Below are 20433 nucleotides of genomic sequence, written 5' to 3'. Positions count from 1 at the left end.
ACCTTTTGTACAATTGGAGTTTGGTTAAACAGATACAAGATGTCCTGTATTTCCTTGGAACTAAATAAAAGAACGTGTGAAAAGTTACTTAAATACAGTGCATAAAAAGTAAGAGTAATTTTAATAACAGTAATGATTTTACAGTGTACAGTATTTCAAAAGTTACTTAAAAATAACTCACAGCAAAATTACATGTAACGCTTGTAAATTGTACAGAAAAAAATTTGGATGCTCCCTTTACACCTTTTTAGAAACCACATTTATTTTGAAAGCTGGTCTAATCCAGTCAATGAAGAGGTTTAAATTGGCACTGGTGTTACTGTTGTGCTGTGGGCAGTGTAATTATGCACCTTATATAATTCTCTTAAGTATGCAACTGATCTGCTACTTTTATACACTAAAACATACTGGAGTACAAAAAGTAATTTATTTAAAAAAGTGCTTTTAAAAAAATATTTACAATAATTGGATGCATTTGGACTATCTTTAAAGTCCTTAGAAGTATGACATTTACACTGGCTAGACTCTTGCTGGTTGGTGATTGATGAAGTATTACCCATGTGTTCAGATGACATCTCAGACTAGTGATTGGAAAGATGATGTGGGTAGCATTAATATTTTGTATATGTCTATACATATATATCTTGCAAAACTATAGACTTAAAACCTGTCTTTTGTTATACACATAACTCAACAGTCTTTCACAGAAATTACTAGCTGGGAGAAACCCAAGTTTGTCTTTTAAATAACCAGACAATTAAATAGGATATAAAGTTAAGTGCAATACACTGCCCACAGTACAGTGGGGACCCTTTACATCTGGCAGAATGAACAGAATAATACTGTACCTTTTCTATTGGCCAATAGTGCAATTTTTAAAGTTCAAGGTTCACCACTCCAAGTCAGATTTCTCTGAATATTTTTTTTGAATGTCAACTCTCCGTGTTGATTTAACAATTCGCCAAATTTCCACGTAGGCGCTACTGTAATCTCTTACACTGTCAGTCATCTCAATTAGATGGGGCATACAAATGGACATGGTGATTATTTGTACAAACCTCACCTAAAATAAATGAAACCACATGAAGTCATACAATTAGATATGCCATAGTATCATTTTATTTTAACTACTATTTGAAAGGTTGTATGGCTAGCATCTGATTCCCCCCCCATAATGTTTTTGATAGATCAACATTGACAGTGTTGTAAAAAACAATGTACCTTTCTACATTGTGGAAGTTTTTCTTGAGGTGCATAGAATTAATGATAAACTTCTAGTCTATTGCTATTATCACCAGTTATATTAAATTATTTTGGGGAACAAACACATTATGTCCACAATTTCTAATCCAGCAAATTGGGTATTTTGCTCAATATTAATAATGGTGGATCTGTGGGTATATTAATCTTGGTTTACAGTTTTAATTGTTGAAGACATTTAGTCATAACTTTTGTTGGTTGTAGATAGTTTGAAAAATTGTTTGAAGATTTTTTTAAATTATGAACATCAGTATTCTGAACATTTAACATATCAACTAGTCATAGCGTGATACCATAAATCAAGATAGTAACAGTACAAGCACCTATTTTAACTTCATTGATATATGTGCATTTTTAAAAATGGACATCCTTGGCTCAAAACTTTAAAACCCACCTTCTAAGACATGCAAACTCTACTTTCTAATCTCCGTGGGTCCCCTACATGAAAGAAACAGAGACCTGCATTTACTGTATATACTGTCTTTCACGACCTCAGGACATACCAAAGGGCTTTACAACCAATGAAGCATAAGGGGATTGGCCGCTAATCTGGTCCCAGACTTCCTCCAATGCCACTCAACCAGCTGCTGGGAGGTCAGGTATAGCATAGACGAGGTGCAAAGTAAAACCCCCATTACCTTACTGCAACAATGTTTCTGCCTGGTCGTCACCCCTTTCCTCACTACCAGTCCAACTGTTGCTATCTTCATGGCTTAACAGAGAGATTACTCCGTTGGTTTATAATTATATAGACCTATGCCCACTAAGAACTTGGTTAAGACTGCCCATTTTCAATAGGACCCTTGCACTTTTCAGAGGAGATTGGATTCGAGTCCAGGTCCCAGAAGTGAAAGGAGATTGTGCTAATCCACTGTACTACTTCAATCCCCTGAAAATGATCGAGTCCATTTAGAAAGTAAACACTTTGAAATTGGAAGGTTGTTGGTGAGTATTGCACAGCCATCTAATGGCTAGGTCAGAAATGAACTAAATGCACTGGATGTAGTGTGCACACCTGCCTTTTTCCCCAAATACATTGTCCTGCAAATGCAATCCAATCAGATGAATGTTGATGAAATTATGTTCTAAGTTAAACGGTATTTTTAAACTAGGCCTTTTCATAGATGAGGATATTCTCAAAAGATATTGATGCATTATTGCTGCTTGATTCCAGTAGTGAAAGGTCCTGGCTTTATTCAGCCAATAGTCCCATTCCATCATCTTACAGGCAAACCCCAGTAAAAACAAGAAATGCCATTAGTTATTAAGCTGGATGAGCCCAGCATAATTTAACCAGAGTGTGTGCGTGCAGCAGCATCTTTCTAGTAATAGCTTTTGAAAATGAAGCTTGGAATCAGTCTAGACAGGGCCTTTACACTATTCGTAAATCACATCATTATTTTTATTTAGATCTTGTTCTATGAAACGGACAGAAACAATTAACAAAAGCATACCTATGTTTGACACAAGTACTAGAAAACAATCAGTTGTCCAACTCAAACTCTGATTGTCCCCAATTACCAGACATCTAGAGCAATTTAATGGGCTAAATTGCTGCTGGTTTCAGTCACAACAAAGTGACTAATATATGATCTTTGATCAAATGACAAATTTATAATTGTAAATTAAATATTAGCAGCTTGATATATACTCATCCCATTACTAAAACTACCACATATTTTGAATGCCCTAGGTCGAGGATCTTTTCATACCTATATGTATTCTTTTTCTACACCAACAGAACTCTAACTTGCCATAACTATTGTATCATTTAGCAGGCAGCCTGGTGGCAAATTTAGTCTGGCAGTTTCTGAAAAAGTGGCAACACTTGTCAGAATACAATCAGCTCTAATCTTGAAATCAATGCATCAATTCTGTTTTGGAATTTGTCCGTCAATAACTCTTTCTACCAGTATAACTTGCTGTATGTTGCTATTATTATGTCTGATACAACTGACCCTATATATATTTGACCGCTGCTTTTACATTACTGTGGCTCACTGATCCACTTCCAGTTTCAACCCCGCAGCCTATTTAAACCAAAAAATAGGATATATTAAACATGTTCTATTTGAAAATGTTAACCTCTTTCCCTTATCTGCTCCCTTCTCAAGAGGTTGAACACACACATATACAATAGTCTAACAGGCTAACCTCAGATCAGAGTTCGACTTCCAGTCAGACAAGAACTGTAAGGTTCACTGATTGGATTATACAGATTCTGGTGAATTTGAAAAATGATACATGAGTATTAATATTTCCAAACAGCTGACATTTCTGAACATACATTTTGTTTTGTACAATTCTGATTGTTCAAATGAGAGCTTTAAATCAATTCTGAAATAAACATTTTGTAATCCAGCATAATGTGGGTTTACTGCCCTCCCCCTAGCAGAGCACTTGTGAGCTTTAATACCTTGGATCTTGAGGCTGCAAGCCAACTTAAAAAAAACATTGTTTTCCCTTCCCCTTTTGAAGTCAGGATTCCTTCAATGGGGTATTGTTCTACAGTTGGGCCACCCTCTGAAACCTCACCCAAGTAGATGTTATTCATATATGAATCTCGACAGTGAATGAAATAGGCAGACTATTCCACTCTAGAGATCAGCACAGTTGAGCCTGATCTTTTCCTCACCCAGAAACCACGTGCACACATTTCCATTAAAGACTGCTGTATAGTGATCAGGAGCAGGAATCAAACCCAGGGCATTACAGACAATTGAGCAACCGTACTACTTCCTGGCAGCCATTAGCTAACTCACCACAGACCTGGGATCAAAACTACGGCCCCGACTTTAGCAGCCCCACCTAGCAGCAACCGGGCTGGGGGGGGAGGGTAACATAATGTTATTCATTTACCCCCTCCGATCCAGCATGTATCCAGATATTAACCTGCTCTTTTGAGCAGGCGAGCAGGACACCCGCAGGAAGGAAGCGGGGTCCTACTTTAAATTTGCAGATCGGGCCGAATATGTAGTCGGGACCGGATCCGAGATTTGAGTGGGGAGCAGTGTCGGGCAAACCTGTCGGGAGCCGGATCCTAGGCCAGAAGAGGCCCAGAAGGTAAGTTTTAGATTAAGATTCCTTGTGGGCCACAAGGAAGCTTTGGGCCTCTTTTGTGCAGACTAATTACTCATTAATACCTAGCACGAACCCTACCACTCAGAGGATGCATTTTAATGCAACAAGAGTATGCAATTTGGCAGGACTGACCATTGGCGAATTTGTTGATTTGTCTCTGCTGGATTTTCTCTGGCACCAACATGGCAGTGTAACTGGAATATTAGCTAGCAATAGTTTAAGCTGGTCCTTCAGGCTTAAAATTCACTGAAGATCACTGTAACTGTAATTTTACTGTGCTTGACCCAACACAAGCTGGGCACAGCATGATTTGGGCCTGGTTTATCCAAATGAAGAATAGATCAGATTTTTCAAATGGTTGCCTGCTACCATGTACTATATACACTTCTACAATGGATTAGTTGCATTTGACAAGGTACTTGAACTGCAAAAAATGATTGGCTATGTGTTAATTAATCTGGAGAATGAAAAAAACTGTGCCCATGTACAATCTAACAATCATTGTGGTAGAGTCTACCGGACTAAAAGATTATAGTGTACAGTTTTTAAGATGTTGAGCCATATGTGCTCTAAAGTGATCATGAGCGATATAGTGTAATGGCGGCAATTTTAGTGGAAATGCATGCTTTCAATTGTAAGCATACAAACCTCAGTCCTGAAAGAAATATGCTGGTCAAACCTATGTCACCATTTTATCAGTGAAAATCAAATGAACAATTTACAAATTATTCATTTAGAATTTATTTTTGAAGAGGGCAGTCGTGTCTAAATCAGCCTGATGCAGCAGTCATACAGAAATAAGAATTGTAGTCATAACCAGTATGCTTTCGTGAATACAAATGTTTGACACAAAGGAGGATTTCCTTTGTTCACATTTTGGAAGGAGAATCATAAAATTAATATAAAGAACAAGTATACAATTGCACTACAAATAGGGAACACACAAAATCTTGCCAAACACATTTCTGATTTCTTATAAACAGCAAACAGGAACCTTTCCTCCTATTAGGATAGGCCCATCCGTCAGAGATGACAGATAAAAAGCACACCATGTGTGTCCTATTAGCCCATCAATCGTTTCTCTGACTTCTGCTAAGAGCTCTTGGTAATTATTTTCACGAGTAGAAATGGTACGCTGCGAGAAGGGAGGCCGAGATGAAGGTTGGTCTAGACTCAATATTCAAAAGTAGCACATTGTTTTTTTTTTATACCGCATTCTTTGAGCCATGAGTGGTAAAATAATACTCTTGTACTCTACTGAGGCTGCTATAAACCACCTCTTGTGTCATTGGCCAAGCACATGGGCAACTACTGGAACTTGTAACTATTTGGAAACTAAAAATGACTCCTGTTGAGTATTTATGGCTATTATTGGCGTTATTTTGATGCAAATGTTGAATGAAAGGTGATGCATCACCAACTACTTAAGTGTCACAAGATCCAAAAGAAAGGGGGGGGGGGAAGCAAAATGGATACCACCATCCTTCTACAGCAAGCAAACTTCCTGTTAATGGAGCATGGAGCAATGATGGAGTAGAAATACCCAGAATTTCATTTGTCCTACCATCCTGGATACTTGGGAGGTGTGTCCCTGAGAGGGAAAAAGGCAGCTTTTGAAGTGTTTTATTTGAAAACAATAAATAGGATAACACTTATTTAAAAAAAATCATTTTACACTGTTCTCCTGAAATCACTGTTTAACTGACAGCATCCATCAACATCATGCAGAGTAAATGTTGAGTATATTTATCTCAGTAAAATAAAATAAAGTGCATAAAGTTAGTAGTTCTAGCTAGTTGTACTAGAACGCTAGTTGTGACATTTGAAAGGCAGTACAGTGAGTGTGTAGTTGCTTACAGCATTCCTTTTTTAAAAAGGATAAAAAGACAACTTCTGAACTTGTTTGGCGAGTCAAGAGTTTTAAGAACCAATTTTCAAAACATTTTAACCTGATAAAAAAAAAATCACCACTTATGCAGCTTCCTGCAATCTTTCCTGTAACTTCAAAAATGTCTTCCTAAATAGCATCTTTCAATCATAATCAAAATGTAACTGGGCACCAACTATTTTATATTACAATCCAAAATGTTACTGTTACATTGTTAAAAATTATTCTCACTTAATTAAAATTTTGCTTTTTAAGCTTGTTTTTCAGTTTATAATGAGGAATTCTATTTGCTTTTCACTTTGTCAGAGCAGTTGAGCTTATTGTTTCATACAGTTTTCTCCCGCTCGCTGACATCCACACACGCACACTTTCCAGTATGGTTCACTGGACAGCGATTAGAAGCACGAACCCTGGCTTATTATCTTGCCCTCCTTGGCCCAGGCCATTGAGACCAAATGTACCACCCCATTTGAAATCAATTAACGAACATAGCAATTAAATCTTCATTTTACTTTTTTTTTTTTTTAAAGTTTTCAATTCATTAGCCAAGCACACATATAAATAACAGCAAACATTGCTTGTTCTTACAATGTCAGAGACATTATAGATGTGCAATGGAGCTTTACAGTCCAACCACCACCAATTAAGCTAACGGCTTCCACAATTGTTGAATTTAAATCAATAAATGCCAAGTGTACATCTAAATGTTGCGATTCTCAGGTTTAACATTTTAGAAACGTAACTGGTGCTTTACTGATGTATGCAGGTTCCAATATAAAGTCTACATTATTAATTCTACAGTAGAGAATTTATACAAGGTAATGGTTAAGCCACTGTTAGACTACTGTATGTAGTTTTGGACACCCCATTATAGAAAGAACATTAAAGCCATAGAGAGCGTACAATGTAAATTCACCAGGATAATGCCAGGAATGTGAAACTATAGTTATGACGGGAGACTTAAGGTACTGGGACTATTTCTACTGAGCAGAGAAGACTAAGAGGGGATTTAATACATAGCCTTTTAAAATTTGACGGGTTTTGATAGATAGGGTGACTAAGGAAATACTATTTCTTCTGGTTGAGAATGACTAGGGTGCTGATTATCACTGGCTACGCCTGGCATTAACAGGAGAATAAGGGCTCCAAAATGGGGTTGGCAGTCTTACCACCCCGTTAACACCGACGATGCGGCTGCGCCATTTTGGAAAGGGCCTACCGCTGGGTGTCTAAAGTGCCCAGATGTTTTGGGCAGTAGACCCCTTTTTAATATGCAAATTGAGGTCCTAGAACTCCAATTGCCATCTTAGGTCATGCACATCTGACCAGTTTCACGGGCAATGTATTCAAAGAGATTCAACAATGGTAAGTTTGGAAGTCATCATGGGTGACTTTAATCTACATATAAATTGGGCTAACCAAATTAGTAACAATATTGTGGAGGAGGAATTCCTGGAGTGTTTACGGGATGGTTTCCTGGACCAATATGTCGAAGAACCAACCAGAGATCAGGCCATCTTAGACTGGGTATTATGTAACAAGAAAGGATTAATTAACAATCTTGTTGTACGAGGCCCCTTGGGTCGGAGCGATCATAATATGATAGAATTCTTCATTAAGATGGAGAATGAAGTTGTTGACTCAGAGACTAGGGTCCTGAATTTAAATAAAAGAAACTACAATGGTCTGAGGCGTGCATTGGGTAGGATTGATTGGGGAATGTGACGGTGGATAGGCAATGGCAAACATTCAAAGACCGCATGGATGAACTACAGAATTTGTTCAACCCAGTTTGGCATAAAAATAAAACAAAAAAGGTGACTCAACCATGGCTAACAAGGGAAATTAGGGATAGCATAAGATCCAAGGAGAGGACATATAAATTGGCCAGAAAAAGCAGTAAACCTGAGGACTGGGAGCAGTTTAGGATTCAACAAAGGAGGACAAAGGGATTAATTAAGAAGGGGAAAATAGAATATGAGAGTAAGCTTGCAGAGAACATAAAAACTGACTGTAAAAGCTTTTATAGATATGTGAAGAGAAAAAGATTGGTGAAGTCAAGCGTAGGTCCCTTGCAGTCAGAATTAGGGGAATTTATAATGGGGAACAAAGAAATGGCAGACCAATTAAATATATATTTCGGTTCTGTCTTCACAAAGGATGACACAAATAACCTCCCAGAGATGTCGGGGAACATAGGGTCTGATGAAAGGGAGGAACTGAAAGAAATCAGTATTTGTAGGGAAATGGTGTTAAGGAAATTGATGGGATTGAAGGCCGATAAATCCCCAGGGCCTGATAATCTACATCCTAGGGTACTTAAGGAAGTGGCCCTAGAAATAGAAGATGCATTGCTGATTATCTTCCAACATTCGATGGAATCTGGAACAGTACCCATGGATTGGAGGGTAGCTAATGTTACCCCACTATTCAAAAAAGGTGGTAGAGAGAAAACGGGGAATTACAGACCGGTAAGCCTGATATCGGTAGTGGGGAAAATGCTAGAGTCCATTATAAAAGATGTAATAGCAGAGCACTTGGAAAACAGTGACAGGATCGGACAAAGTCAACATGGATTTACAAAGGGTAAATCGTGCTTGACTAATCTACTGGAATTTTTTGAGGATGTAACTGGTAAAATAGATAAGGGAGAACTAGTGGATGTGGTGTATTTGGACTTTCAGAAGGCTTTCGATAAGGTCCCGCATAAGAGATTAGCGTGTAAAGTTAAGGCAAATGGGATTGGGGGCAAGGTACTGACTTGGATAGAGAACTGGTTGGCAGACAGAAAGCAAAGAGTTGGAATAAACGGGTCTTTTTCTGAGTGGCAGGCAGTGACTAGTGGGGTACCGCAGGGATCGGTCCTTGGACCCCAGCTATTCACAATATATATTAATGATCTAGACAAGGGAACTAGATGTAGTATCTCCAAATTTGCAGACGACACAAAGCTGGGTGGGGGTGTGCTGTGAGGAGGATGCCGAGAAACTCCAGGATGATTTGGACAGGTTGGGTGATTGGGCAGAAGCAATATAATGTGGATAAATGTGAGGTTATCCACTTTGGTAGCAAAAACAGGAAGGCAGATTATTATCTGAATGGCAATAGATTGGGAGAAGGGGAAGTGCAATGAGACCTGGGTGTCCTTGTGCACCAGTCGCTGAAGGTAAGCATGCAGGTGCAGCAGGCGGTTAAGAAGGCAAATGGTATGTTGGCCTTCGTAGCGAGAGGGTTTGAGTACAGGAACAAGGATGTCTTGCTGCAGTTGTACAGGGCCTTGGTGAGACCACATCTTGAGTATTGTGTGCAGTTTTGGTCGCCTTATCTGAGGAAGGATGTTCTTGCCATGGAAGGAGTTCAGCGAAGATTCACCAGACTGATACCTGGGATGGCAGGAATGACGTATGAGGAGAGATTGGATCGATTGGGCCTGTACTCGCTGGAGTTTAGAAGAATGAGAGGGGATCTCATCGAAACGTATAAAATTCTAACAGGACTAGACAGACTAGATGCTGGAAGGATGTTCCCGATGGTCGGGGAGTCCAGAACCAGGGGTCACAGTCTAAGGATAAGGGGTAAGCCATTTAGGACAGAAATGAGGAGAAATGTCTTCACCCAGAGAGTGGTGAACCTGTGGAATTCTCTACCACAGAAGGTAGTAGAGGCCAATTCATTAAATATATTCACGAAGGAGTTGGATATATTTCTCAAGGCTAAAGGGATCAAGGGGTATGGGGAGAAAGCAGGGACAGGGTACTGAATTTGGATGATCAGCCATGATCTCATTAAATGGCGGAACAGGCTCGAGGGGCCGAATGGCCTGCTCCTGCTCCTATCTTCTATGTTTCTATTTCTGTCCCCCCCCCGCCATACTTATCTAGCTGTCGGACGATATTGGCCAGCCTGTTTGGTGCCCCGATGTAAATGAGGCCAAGGCCTCAAAATTGTGGCTGCCTCTTCGCCTCCTAGGACTCATCAATTAAAATTGTCACTGAGAGCAAGGAGAGAGGTTAGAAATTTCTTAGTGCAAAATGTTGTTTGAGCATGGAATGCTTTGCTCCCGAGAATGATTGAAGCAGAGACCACTGCATCTTTTAAGAGAAAAGTGGACAAAAGATGATACAGGGCTATGGGAGAACAACAGTAGAATTAGTTTTGGGTTGCTCTAGGAAAGAGCCGGCATAGACTCAATGGTCCAATTTATCTCTTTCTGTGCGGTAAGCATATATGGCTGTAAAAAAATGTGCGTCACTGAATAGCCTTATATGCTAACAGAATACATGTCAATAGGGATATCGCTTCCCCATGGAAACACATGCCACATTTCTATGGTATGAGAATCTATGTGAAAGTAAGCACAGTATAGTGGGATGGTTAAAATATATTTTAAACCATTGTGCCTACAAAATGGAAGCCATGCACCAGAGAGTTTCAATGCTTCAATGTACTTCTTCGCACTTTGGAAAGAATCATTAAAAATACAGTTACCATAAGTAATTGTGGCAGCTGCAAAGTGTGACAGCATCAGTGCTGGAAGTTAACTGCAGTGCAATATGGTGTACTATGACATACCTACTTATGAAATACTTATCTATATCAGTGCAATTAAGATGAATTATCTGCTTGGTTCAGTGGTAACACTCTTGCCTCCGAGTCAGAAAGTTGGGGGTTCAAGTTCCACTCTGGGACTTGAACACATAATCAAGGCTGTCACTTCAGTGCAGTGTCAGAGGTGCTGCTAAACCGAGGCTCTGTCTGCCAGCTCAGATAAAAGAATCCCATGATACTATTTAAAGAAGGACAAGGATGTTTTCCTGGAATCTGGGCCAACATTCCTCCCTCAATCAACACCACCAAAAACCGATTAACTGGGCATTTATCTTATTGTTGCTTGTAGGATCTTTATTTGTGCAAATTTCATGCTGTGTTTGCCTACAAAACAATTGTGATTGCATTTCAAAAGCAATTGACTGCAAAGTACTTTGGGATGCCTTAGGACATGAAAGAAGCTAAATAAATGTAAATTCTAATACAAAAAGAAAATACTGCAGATGCTGGAAATCTGAAATAAAAACAGAAAATGCTGGAGATACTCAGCAGGTCAGGCAGCATCTGTGAAGAGAGAAACAGAGTTAACGTTTCAGGTCGATGACCTTTTGTCAGAACTGTAAATAGAAATGTAAATTCTATCCTTAGTCATACTGCAGTCTTTATGTCTGATAATGTTTTAGCTGCTAACAGTTATTCATTCCCGAGATGCTCAGTATGCTGACTGTATCCTGTGTCTCAGCTGATAATACGGTATTAATCCCTTAACAACCTACCTCCACCCTACGCTCTGTGACTTTTGCTTTCTCATTGTCCAATTTCCTACCTTTAATGGTGCACAGTTCAAAAGGTTCCAGCAGAACTTTGGGATCTCGCCCAAGTACCCATTCTTCATACCGGCTGACACTGGGAAGCCAATCAACCGTGGAGGGCATCACAATCAAACCTGATCCTATTTTCACATGACACTCACAAATATGCACTTGATAGCATGCTTAATTGTTTTCTTTTTTAAAGATAGCAGGTTTCTGAGGCCAAACTATTAAACTCAATTGCTAGATAGTAAGAACCTACATGATTTCAGAGACCAGTGTAAATAAGAACATAAGAAATAGGAGCAGGAGTCGGCCATTTGGCCCTTCGAGCCTGCTCCGCCATTCAATAAGATCATGGCTGATCTTCTACCTCATCTCCGCTTTCCTGAACTATCCCCATATCCCTTGATTCCCTTAAAAAATCTATCAATCTCTGTCTTGAATATACTCAACGACTGAGCCTCCACAGAGAATTCCAAAGATTCACCACCCTCTGAGTGAAGAAATTTCTCCTCACCTCAGTCCTAAATGGCCGACCCCTTATTCTGAGACTGTGACCCCTGGTTCTAGACTCCCCAGCCAGGGGAAACATCCTCCCTGCATCTACCCTGTTAAGCCCTGTAAGAATTTTAAATCTAGCATGTTTGTCAATGTGTCCAGATCACAAATTCTTTAAATGTACAAGTGGTGTACAGGAAACTTTCGTTTAACCAGAGGTTAAATGTCTGGAAAGCTCTATCTACCAGCAAAATTCAGGAGCCGTTTCCTATAAGTTTTTTTACTTCTCGTTGCTTTTTTTTTTCCAGTCAGGCTCTGCAAGGTCTAGCTGAAGCTGTTGCTTAGCTACACAGACGCTTTTAAGCTGCGGCCGACTGTTTTGAAGCTGTTGCTAAGCAACAGGGTTTGTTGATTCACACGGAGCTCAAAAGCTCCGTATGTTTTAACATTAGCGCTGGTTTCTACGGCAATTTTGATGGTACGGCACCAACTCGGTCCCGTCAGTGCCGGATACCAGAAAGTTTCCTGTATTTCCAAAAAGTAAGACCAAGTACTCTAACCCCCGCCCCACCCATCACAGTTATACGTTTCCTTTCTTCTGTTCAGCGGGATATCCTTACCTCGAAAGGTAAACTTCAGTGGTGGGAGATCTGTCTAATTTTTTGTTTTGTACATCATCTTTCCTTATTATATAGTTTTCTTTCTCAATACATCTAGTTTCAAAGTAAACTCTTTGATAACAGTTGTTAGGAATATGGATGGAGCATTCTAAAGCCTTGTGCAACCACCGGACACTTGCACACAGTGGGTGGCTCATTGGAAAATCCTGGGAACATTGCCTGTGATTTTTTTTTTTGCCTGTTAATGTCAAGTGGCACGGGACCTCCAAAAGTTCCATCCTATATTTGTTGTGAATGGTGGGGGAGGAGGATGGGGAGAGAAAGTGAGAGAGAGAGATTTCTGTCAGCCCATCACTAATAATTAGCTAAATTTGCACCATGATCAGAAATTAGTACCAGCCAAATTGTTCTTTGTTCAGAATGCTGCTCCATGTAAAAACACACACTCCACACGGTGAAATTCCTCTTAGTGTACAGACAATGCATTAAATGGGAACTACATTTTCCACCTTTTTTTAAACGGAGGAACGAGCAGCTTTACTCTGTGTGCCATCTGGAAGTTCAGGTGCATTGCAGTACATTAAAAGTAACAAATAACTGAGTGGTCAAATCCAAAAACTCCTTTATAAAACTGCGTAGATAGTTAAACAGCCACTGAACCCTTTTGAATATTTCTCTATGGGCCAATATAGCTGTGGAGTGCATAATTTCTGGGAGAAACGGAGGGACAACACAGATGACAGAAACTCTAATTTACAGATAAAGATGTGAGGCCAAAGGAGCAGAACCACCCTTTACAGCATGCAACATTACTACCATCGTGCTGACTCTCTACAGGGCATATTGTACAGCAGTGCCAGTGTCAGCCAGACATCAAAACCAGCCCTTCGGCATATCAAATATCTACTTGATGAAGCTCTTGACTCTCATGCATGCTTTAATGTAGATTCTTTGCAGAAGGGTATGCGGATGTGTAGCAGTGTCATGAGTTAGGTTTCAATGGGTAGCCTGGATCTCTGCAGAGCCAACGGTTTAAACTGTACTTATCATGGGATGAGTGAGGAACCCACAATTCCATTATGTTGTGCACATTCCCTTGAAACCATCACTGATATAGAAGTTTCTTTGGCAGTGGTTTCACACCATTTGTATGTTCATAGAGTATTATCCCTTTTTCACTGATGAATACCATGGGACACTGCAAAGGTCATTGATTGGCAGTTTGGGTATAGTCAATGTAATCCTGTGCCCTGGGAATGCCATTATCTTTCTAAAAACCCTGCATGTCTCTGTCTCCTACTGTTTCCTGGTGCTGAATTCAATGTAGCCCCATACATGCCAAATGGGCTATCTTGGTTATGTGGTGGGAAACCGCATACTGACTTACTCCTACCACATTTCCTGCTATTGCCCGGAAATAGTGTTGATTTTACGGATACTGGCAGTACAATCCTAATGTTGTTCCTTGCCTGAAGGCACAATTCATCGATGGCTTCCTTGCTGAAGTATAGCCTTTTCATTGGTAAGGTAATTCTGTAGACTGCACTAGATACAAGCCTGAGGTAGTAACAGGTCCTGGTGGTTTTCCTCATATGGCCTTGGACCTAGGAGGCTCCTGACAAACCTCCTCTTCCTCCTCCAATTTGTCTCGCAAAGTGAAACTAGCTAACATGCCCATATTGCTGTGTGGATTGAAAATGTTAAGTCGCTCCTTACAATGTCTCCACACAACTCCATGCTGGATCTATGCATCTTTATAGCAGGCGCGAGTGGAAGGCAAACATGAGCACATCTGCCTTTAATTGGTGCTTAACAAAGTCTTAAAACGGTAGAAGAATGTTAACACAGAATCTGTGCATTAAAACAAATTATTCCCCAGAGGAATACTAGGACCATGGGCAAAAATGAGCAAATGCTGTATAATTTTGTTAACACACCAAATTACTACATATTAATGCACACTAAAGCATCTTGTGGTAGCTCTAACACAGAGGAATTTCACCCACTAGTTGTTCATTTACAATCACTCAATGGTCTATTCCTTATCCTTTGGTCCATTTAATTTTACATCTCTCCAGTCCGGAACTTCAATATTTTTCAACATCTCAAAAGCACAAGGTTGATAATTTGTTCACAGAATACCTTTTCCTCCCTATTATCCCTTTTGCAGGCTGTCTGCCAGCATATATTATCTTTCAGCTGTTAAGTTATTACATTCTGAGTCACAAGCTTTTCTGTGAATATTCATTTGGCTCAGTCTTGAATCATAATTCCCACATGAACTGTAATTCAAGAGTGAGCCAGATGTTGTTTTCTCTCCCACCTATGATGAAATGGCTCACTATCACATGCAACTATAGCCAACACCCATACAGCTGATAAATCTGACTCAGTCAAGACAACTGTTCAAAAGACAGACAACCCATCAGGTAGTCAACCACTTGAGTTACTGGGCCCCACAGAAAGATTAGCAAAACAAGTTTGAATTCACTTGCTCATTAAAAAGCGTTATTTCTTAATTTGGTCACTTTCATAATTTGTCCCAATTTATTTATTTTTAAACCAGTAGCTGCAATAAAACTACAAATTAATCGTAAGTTTGATACACTGTCAGTTAAAAGTCAGTGCCCTCTAGGTTTTGCTCACAATCCAGCTTCTACTTGATGTGAATTGTTGTTTGATAGAGACCTGCAGCAGATTATTGCAGATTTCTGTTGGTTGGTCTGTCAGATTGGACATGCCATTTGCAGTAACACTGCTGGTTGCATTCACCAGGTTGGTCTGGTGTATGTATGTATGGTCTTATCATATATATCGGTGCAATGATCCAAGACATTTTTCAAAGTGACAGAATGTAGTAATATCATTGCAACGTACTGGCAACATATACACTTGCCATTGGTTATAACTGTGAAACAGCTGGAATGAGAATTCATGTGCAACCAGATTCAACTCTGATCTCAACCTCTTGCACATCCCAAAAGCAACATTTATGGGGAAGAAAAGAGTGCTTAGAGTCAATAATTGTACTCCTCAGTAGAAATGACCAAAAGGATTCTGTCATACTTCCATCCTGGACATTACTGTCAGTAGGCTATTAATGCCTTTGAGGATATAGAGATCCTACACATTAAACTGCAAAAGACTGTTTTCATTAAAATGAGTATGGGTGACTTCATATCCTGTGAATAACAAAGTCATGAGTTATAGGCCACCCATTCTCATTTAGGAAGTTACATCTCATGGGGTGATGGGTATGATTCTGTTTCAGAACTTCATTAAAACAGTTTTAAGATTTTTTTCCTTTGGATGAACTGCGATTCCAAAACTAAGTGCCCCCAAAGTTTCACAGCACAAATATTAGTGTTTGTGTGACATCTCTTTATCCAATGTTTTAATGAGGACCTAAACCCACTTAAAATAAATAAATGACTTAACATGTCCTTTAAAATAGTGTACTAAAGAATGCCATGTGAGGGCATTGTGGTTTCTACAGTATTAGTGGCAAAGTATAATTTTAAGGTTTGTGAATGTTTCAACACTAAAGCATCCATTATATCATGATAAACGGCAATACCCGGACTATGAGATAACCAGAATATTCAATAGAAAAACAAAGACTGTTCTGTCTCAGTCCATCTCCGCTATGCAAGTCTGAAGCTGATAATGGCTGTAACACTTTACCTACATGGATGAAATTAGGTGAAGCCTTAGATTAGTTCTGCATAAATTAAGGTCAGAATGTATAGAATACTGACTACGGTAATAATCAAAATAACACTTAGAAAGTTTTATCACTGAATTACATTCTTTTTTTCCCTGTGCCACAGGCATAACAGCCAAGCAAATTGATAATTAAAACATTTTTGTGTCATTATCCTACCTGCAGTATACGAGGACAGTATTAGGACATTGTTAGCTTAGCAACCAGCATCATTATAGACTGGGACTGGACCAGCTTGTTTCTAGATTCTCTGCTAATTTGGCAAAGCCAAGGTGGTATTGTTTTTACTGAAGTACAGGAAGCAGGAATGCTTGTGAATCTGGATGATTAATTACAGTCTAGAATTAAATCCATGGCTATGACGTAGGTTTTGTTTTATAAAAAAAAGTTTCTGCTAGGATTAGCTTCATTCCTTTGAAACTTTCTTCAACAGTAGCTTCAAGGGCAACAACTCTGATCCCTCATGGTGACATGAACCAGAGTCTCCAATTTTGGGTAAAGAAACATATGCAAAAAGATCAATAACATGTCAAATTTTCTCTCAACTTCAACTTCGGGAGATGTGGAGACACTGCACCACAAGGTAAACTCCTGGCTGTGAAAGTTTTACAACATTGAAAGCCCACTTATGAAGTCACTTGGGTTTCTTCTTCTGTAGGCACCCAGATTACAAATGAGCACAAAGTTTGAATCTGACAATCCTCAATACTGCCAGTGTTCACCCACACATCCATCCCATATACACTTTAGTTAACCACCTTTAACCAGTGTTCTCCTGGGTGGGAAAATGCAGCCAGGGACGTCTCTATCTATGGAATGACATTCCTCAGCCAATGTAAGCTTCAGTAGCAAATTCAACAGACCTGCTGTAGCTACTTGGCTATCCCTGTTTGGCCTTCCCTGGTAAACGTAACTGCTGTTTTGTTACCCACCAATTTCCAAATAGCCAGAAGTGTAATTTTTGAAACAACAGCGTTGTTTTATAGATAGTTGCACTAGCACCAGATAGAATGAAACCCATGTGGCATTGAGAACATTTCTCTAGCTGTGGGTAGATCTTCAGCACGTAGTTTGTGAGCACTCTGCATGTTCAGTCTTTGTGCTTGACCTCTCCCCACAGTAAAACAGCGAACAAGTTAACTTTTTGGACATCAAATTTAATACAGAATTAATTTTTGGAACACTCTTCACACAGTACAAAACCTCTCTATATGAAAATGATACTGCGCTGTTACCGACCTCAATTACAGATGCAATGACCGTTAGACTGATGAGAGCATTGTAAGAGTGAGGATTTTTTCAGATCTCATTAAATATAACCTTGCTTCTGGGGAAGTGGAAATTGGCAGAATGCACCCAGTGTCTCTTATAGAGGGCCTGTCAGATCCAAACATTTTGCTCCTCCTTAACCTGAGATGCAAATTTTAAAGAGTACTTTTTAGTTATTGTAAATTTCACCATCTAATTGCACATACACAAACAGACATGAAGAGAGGGTCAAAGGCTCATCCAGAGAATGCTTGCAGGCTGAAGTACAACCAAATCTTATACAATTAACTTTACAAAGAAATTTAAAAATAAAAATTGACCAGAAGGGAAATTATTTGATCAGGGAATGACCACAACAGGATCTGACTGTACAATGTCTACCCTAGCCCTGATTTAAAAACATGCTGAAAAGTAGGAGCAAACGAACAAAGCCCAATCTGAAATGCCCAATGTAATATCTGGTATAGGTGTGTATGGAGCCACCGGTTTCTCAGTTTCCACAATTTGGAATCTTGAAGAAACTGCAGTGTGTGTGTTCTGGGCCCATACAACTTCCGACTTTGGGCCAGTTTGGTTTGGTTTGACTTTTTGTTCGTATCTCCCTAATAAAAAACTAGCTATGTAAAATTTAGAAAATAGAAAACGCTTTTATTTTGCCCTCAGCTAATAGTTTGAACTGTATTGGGTAATGTGCAGTAATACTTTAAAAACATGGTTGTTGAGTTCACAGTCAGCCGTCAGCAAACCTTAGCACTAGTCACACCTGACAACTTCTATTCACTGATATGTTAATATGAGATGATCACATTGGCAGCTATAAAAATGATATGAGAACTTTTCTTTCAATTTAACGCACAGCGAACAAACAAATGATAAATATACATCTAATAGTCTGTTGCGGAACAGTACATATAATAGGGAAGAAGGTGGCTATAGTCTATAACATTATATAATCCTGATTGCCTTCAGCCTTACGTTCAATCATCGTCGATTGCTTCTGTCTTGATCTCGCTTCCACCCTGGCCGGCCAAAGCTAGGACCGAATGATTGACAGCTGCCATTTCGACAGCCAATGAGATGGGGTCGTGCTGATGGTCACTATGGCAAGTATTTTCATCCTACGGAGGGGAAAAGGGGAAAAAGACAAACTGCCATATAAGTAGCACTGGATTTAACAAAAATCAAACATAATGTTACAGGTCAGTATTGACATGTGTTGTGTATCAGTCTCTACAGAGGTTTATATATATTATACTAGCTGGAGTGCCCAGCGGTGCTGAGGGTTTTTTGAGGGCATGTTGTTATGAAAAGTAGAAATAATTTTTATGTATATATATATATATATAGTTTGTCTGTCTGTCTGTGTGGGAAGGAGAGAGAGAGAGAGGGGGAAGGAGGGAAGGAGAGAGAGAGAGAGAGAGAGAGAGAGAGAGAGCGCGCGTGCGCGAGGGAAGGAGAGAGAGAGAGAGAGGGAAGAGAGAGAGAGAGAGAGAGAGGGAAGGAGAGAGAGCGTGAGAGAGAGAGAGAGAGAAGGATAGAGAGAGAGAGAGAGGGAAGGAGAGAGAGAGAGAGAGAGGAAGGAGAGAGAGGGAAGGAGAGAGAGGGAAGGAGAGAGAGGGAAGGAGAGAGAGGGAAGGAGAGAGAGAGGAGAGAGAGAGAGAGGGAAGGAGAGAGAGAGAAGGAGAGAGAGAGAGAGAGAGAGGGAAGGAGAGAGAGAGAGAGAGAGAGAGAGAGAGAGAGAGAGAGGGAAGGAGAGAGAGAGAGAGAGAGAGAGGGAAGGAGAGAGGGAAGGAGAGAGGGAAGGAGAGAGGGAAGGAGAGAGGGAAGGAGAGAGGGAAGGAGAGAGGGAAGGAGAGAGGGAAGGAGAGAGGGAAGGAGAGAGGGAAGGAGAGAGGGAGGGAAGGAGAGAGAGAGAGAGAGAGGGAAGGAGAGAGAGAGAGGGAAGGAGAGAGAGAGAGAGAGAGAGAGAGAGGGAAGGAGAGAGAGAGAGAGAGAGAGAGAGAGGGAAGGAGAGAGAGAGAGGGAAGGAGAGAGAGAGAGAGGGAAGGAGAGAGAGAGAGAGAGAGAGGGGGAAGGAGAGAGAGAGAGAGAGAGGGAAGGAGAGAGAGAGAGAGGGAAGGAGAGAGAGAGAGAGGGAAGGAGAGAGAAAGAGAGAGGGAAGGAGAGAGAGAGAGAGGGAAGGAGAGAGAGAGAGAGAGAGAGGGGGAAGGAGAGAGAGGGAAGGAGAGAGAGGGGGAAGGAGAGAGAGAGAGGGAAGGAGAGAGAGAGGGAAGGAGAGAGGGAGAGGGAAGGAGAGAGGGAGAGGGAAGGAGAGAGGGAGAGGGAAGGAGAGAGGAGAGGGAAGGAGAGAGGGAGGGAAGGAGAGAGAGAGGGAAGGAGAGAGGGAAGGAGAGGGGGAAGGAGAGGGGAGGAGGAAGGGAGAGGAGAGGAGGAGGAAAGGAGAGGCGAGTAGAGGAGGAAGAAAGGAGAGAGGTGGGGGAGGAAAGGGGAGAGGAGAGAAAAGGGGAGAGAGGAAGAATAAACAACACCGTCACTCGATTTCACACGCCCAGCCATCATCTCCTCGAGGTTGACCAGCAAGACCATTTTCAGTGTCCTGCACTGAAAGTCAGCAGCCTTCCACCAGCCATGCTGCAGCCACTGGGGCAGAACTGTGTGACATCAGTAGGATAGGAAAAGGCACACGCAAGAGAGTCACTAAGAGAGTGCATAAGGGTGATGAGTTGATTT

The 20433-nt window shown here is 40.4% G+C and overlaps 1 protein-coding gene across 4 annotated transcripts in view; it reads right to left on the bottom strand.

The window, feature by feature from the left end:
- Positions 1-895: 895 nt before the first annotated feature.
- LOC147103244 (homeobox-containing protein 1-like) overlaps positions 896-20433 on the bottom strand; it is an 85009-nt gene continuing 65471 nt past the window's right edge. For 3 of the 4 annotated variants that reach the window (XM_085962685.1, XM_085962686.1, XM_085962687.1), the window contains exons 10-11: positions 18679-18821; positions 896-1063 (exon numbers count right to left, since the gene is read on the bottom strand). In XM_085962685.1, the coding sequence (XP_085818811.1) occupies positions 18681-18821 (141 nt within the window). In that variant the 3' untranslated portion in view covers positions 896-1063; positions 18679-18680. Of the gene's footprint in view, positions 1064-18678; positions 18822-20433 lie in introns of those variants that run through there. The other variant, XM_085962688.1, reaches the window with a different exon arrangement.

This window comes from Somniosus microcephalus, chromosome 20 (genome assembly GCF_052327205.1).
Source record: "Somniosus microcephalus isolate GS21.2 chromosome 20, FLI_Smic_1.0, whole genome shotgun sequence".
NCBI classification, from domain to species: Eukaryota; Metazoa; Chordata; class Chondrichthyes; order Squaliformes; family Somniosidae; genus Somniosus; species Somniosus microcephalus.
Note: the sequence above shows the minus strand (reverse complement) of the source record. Positions and strands in the feature narration are given on the sequence as shown.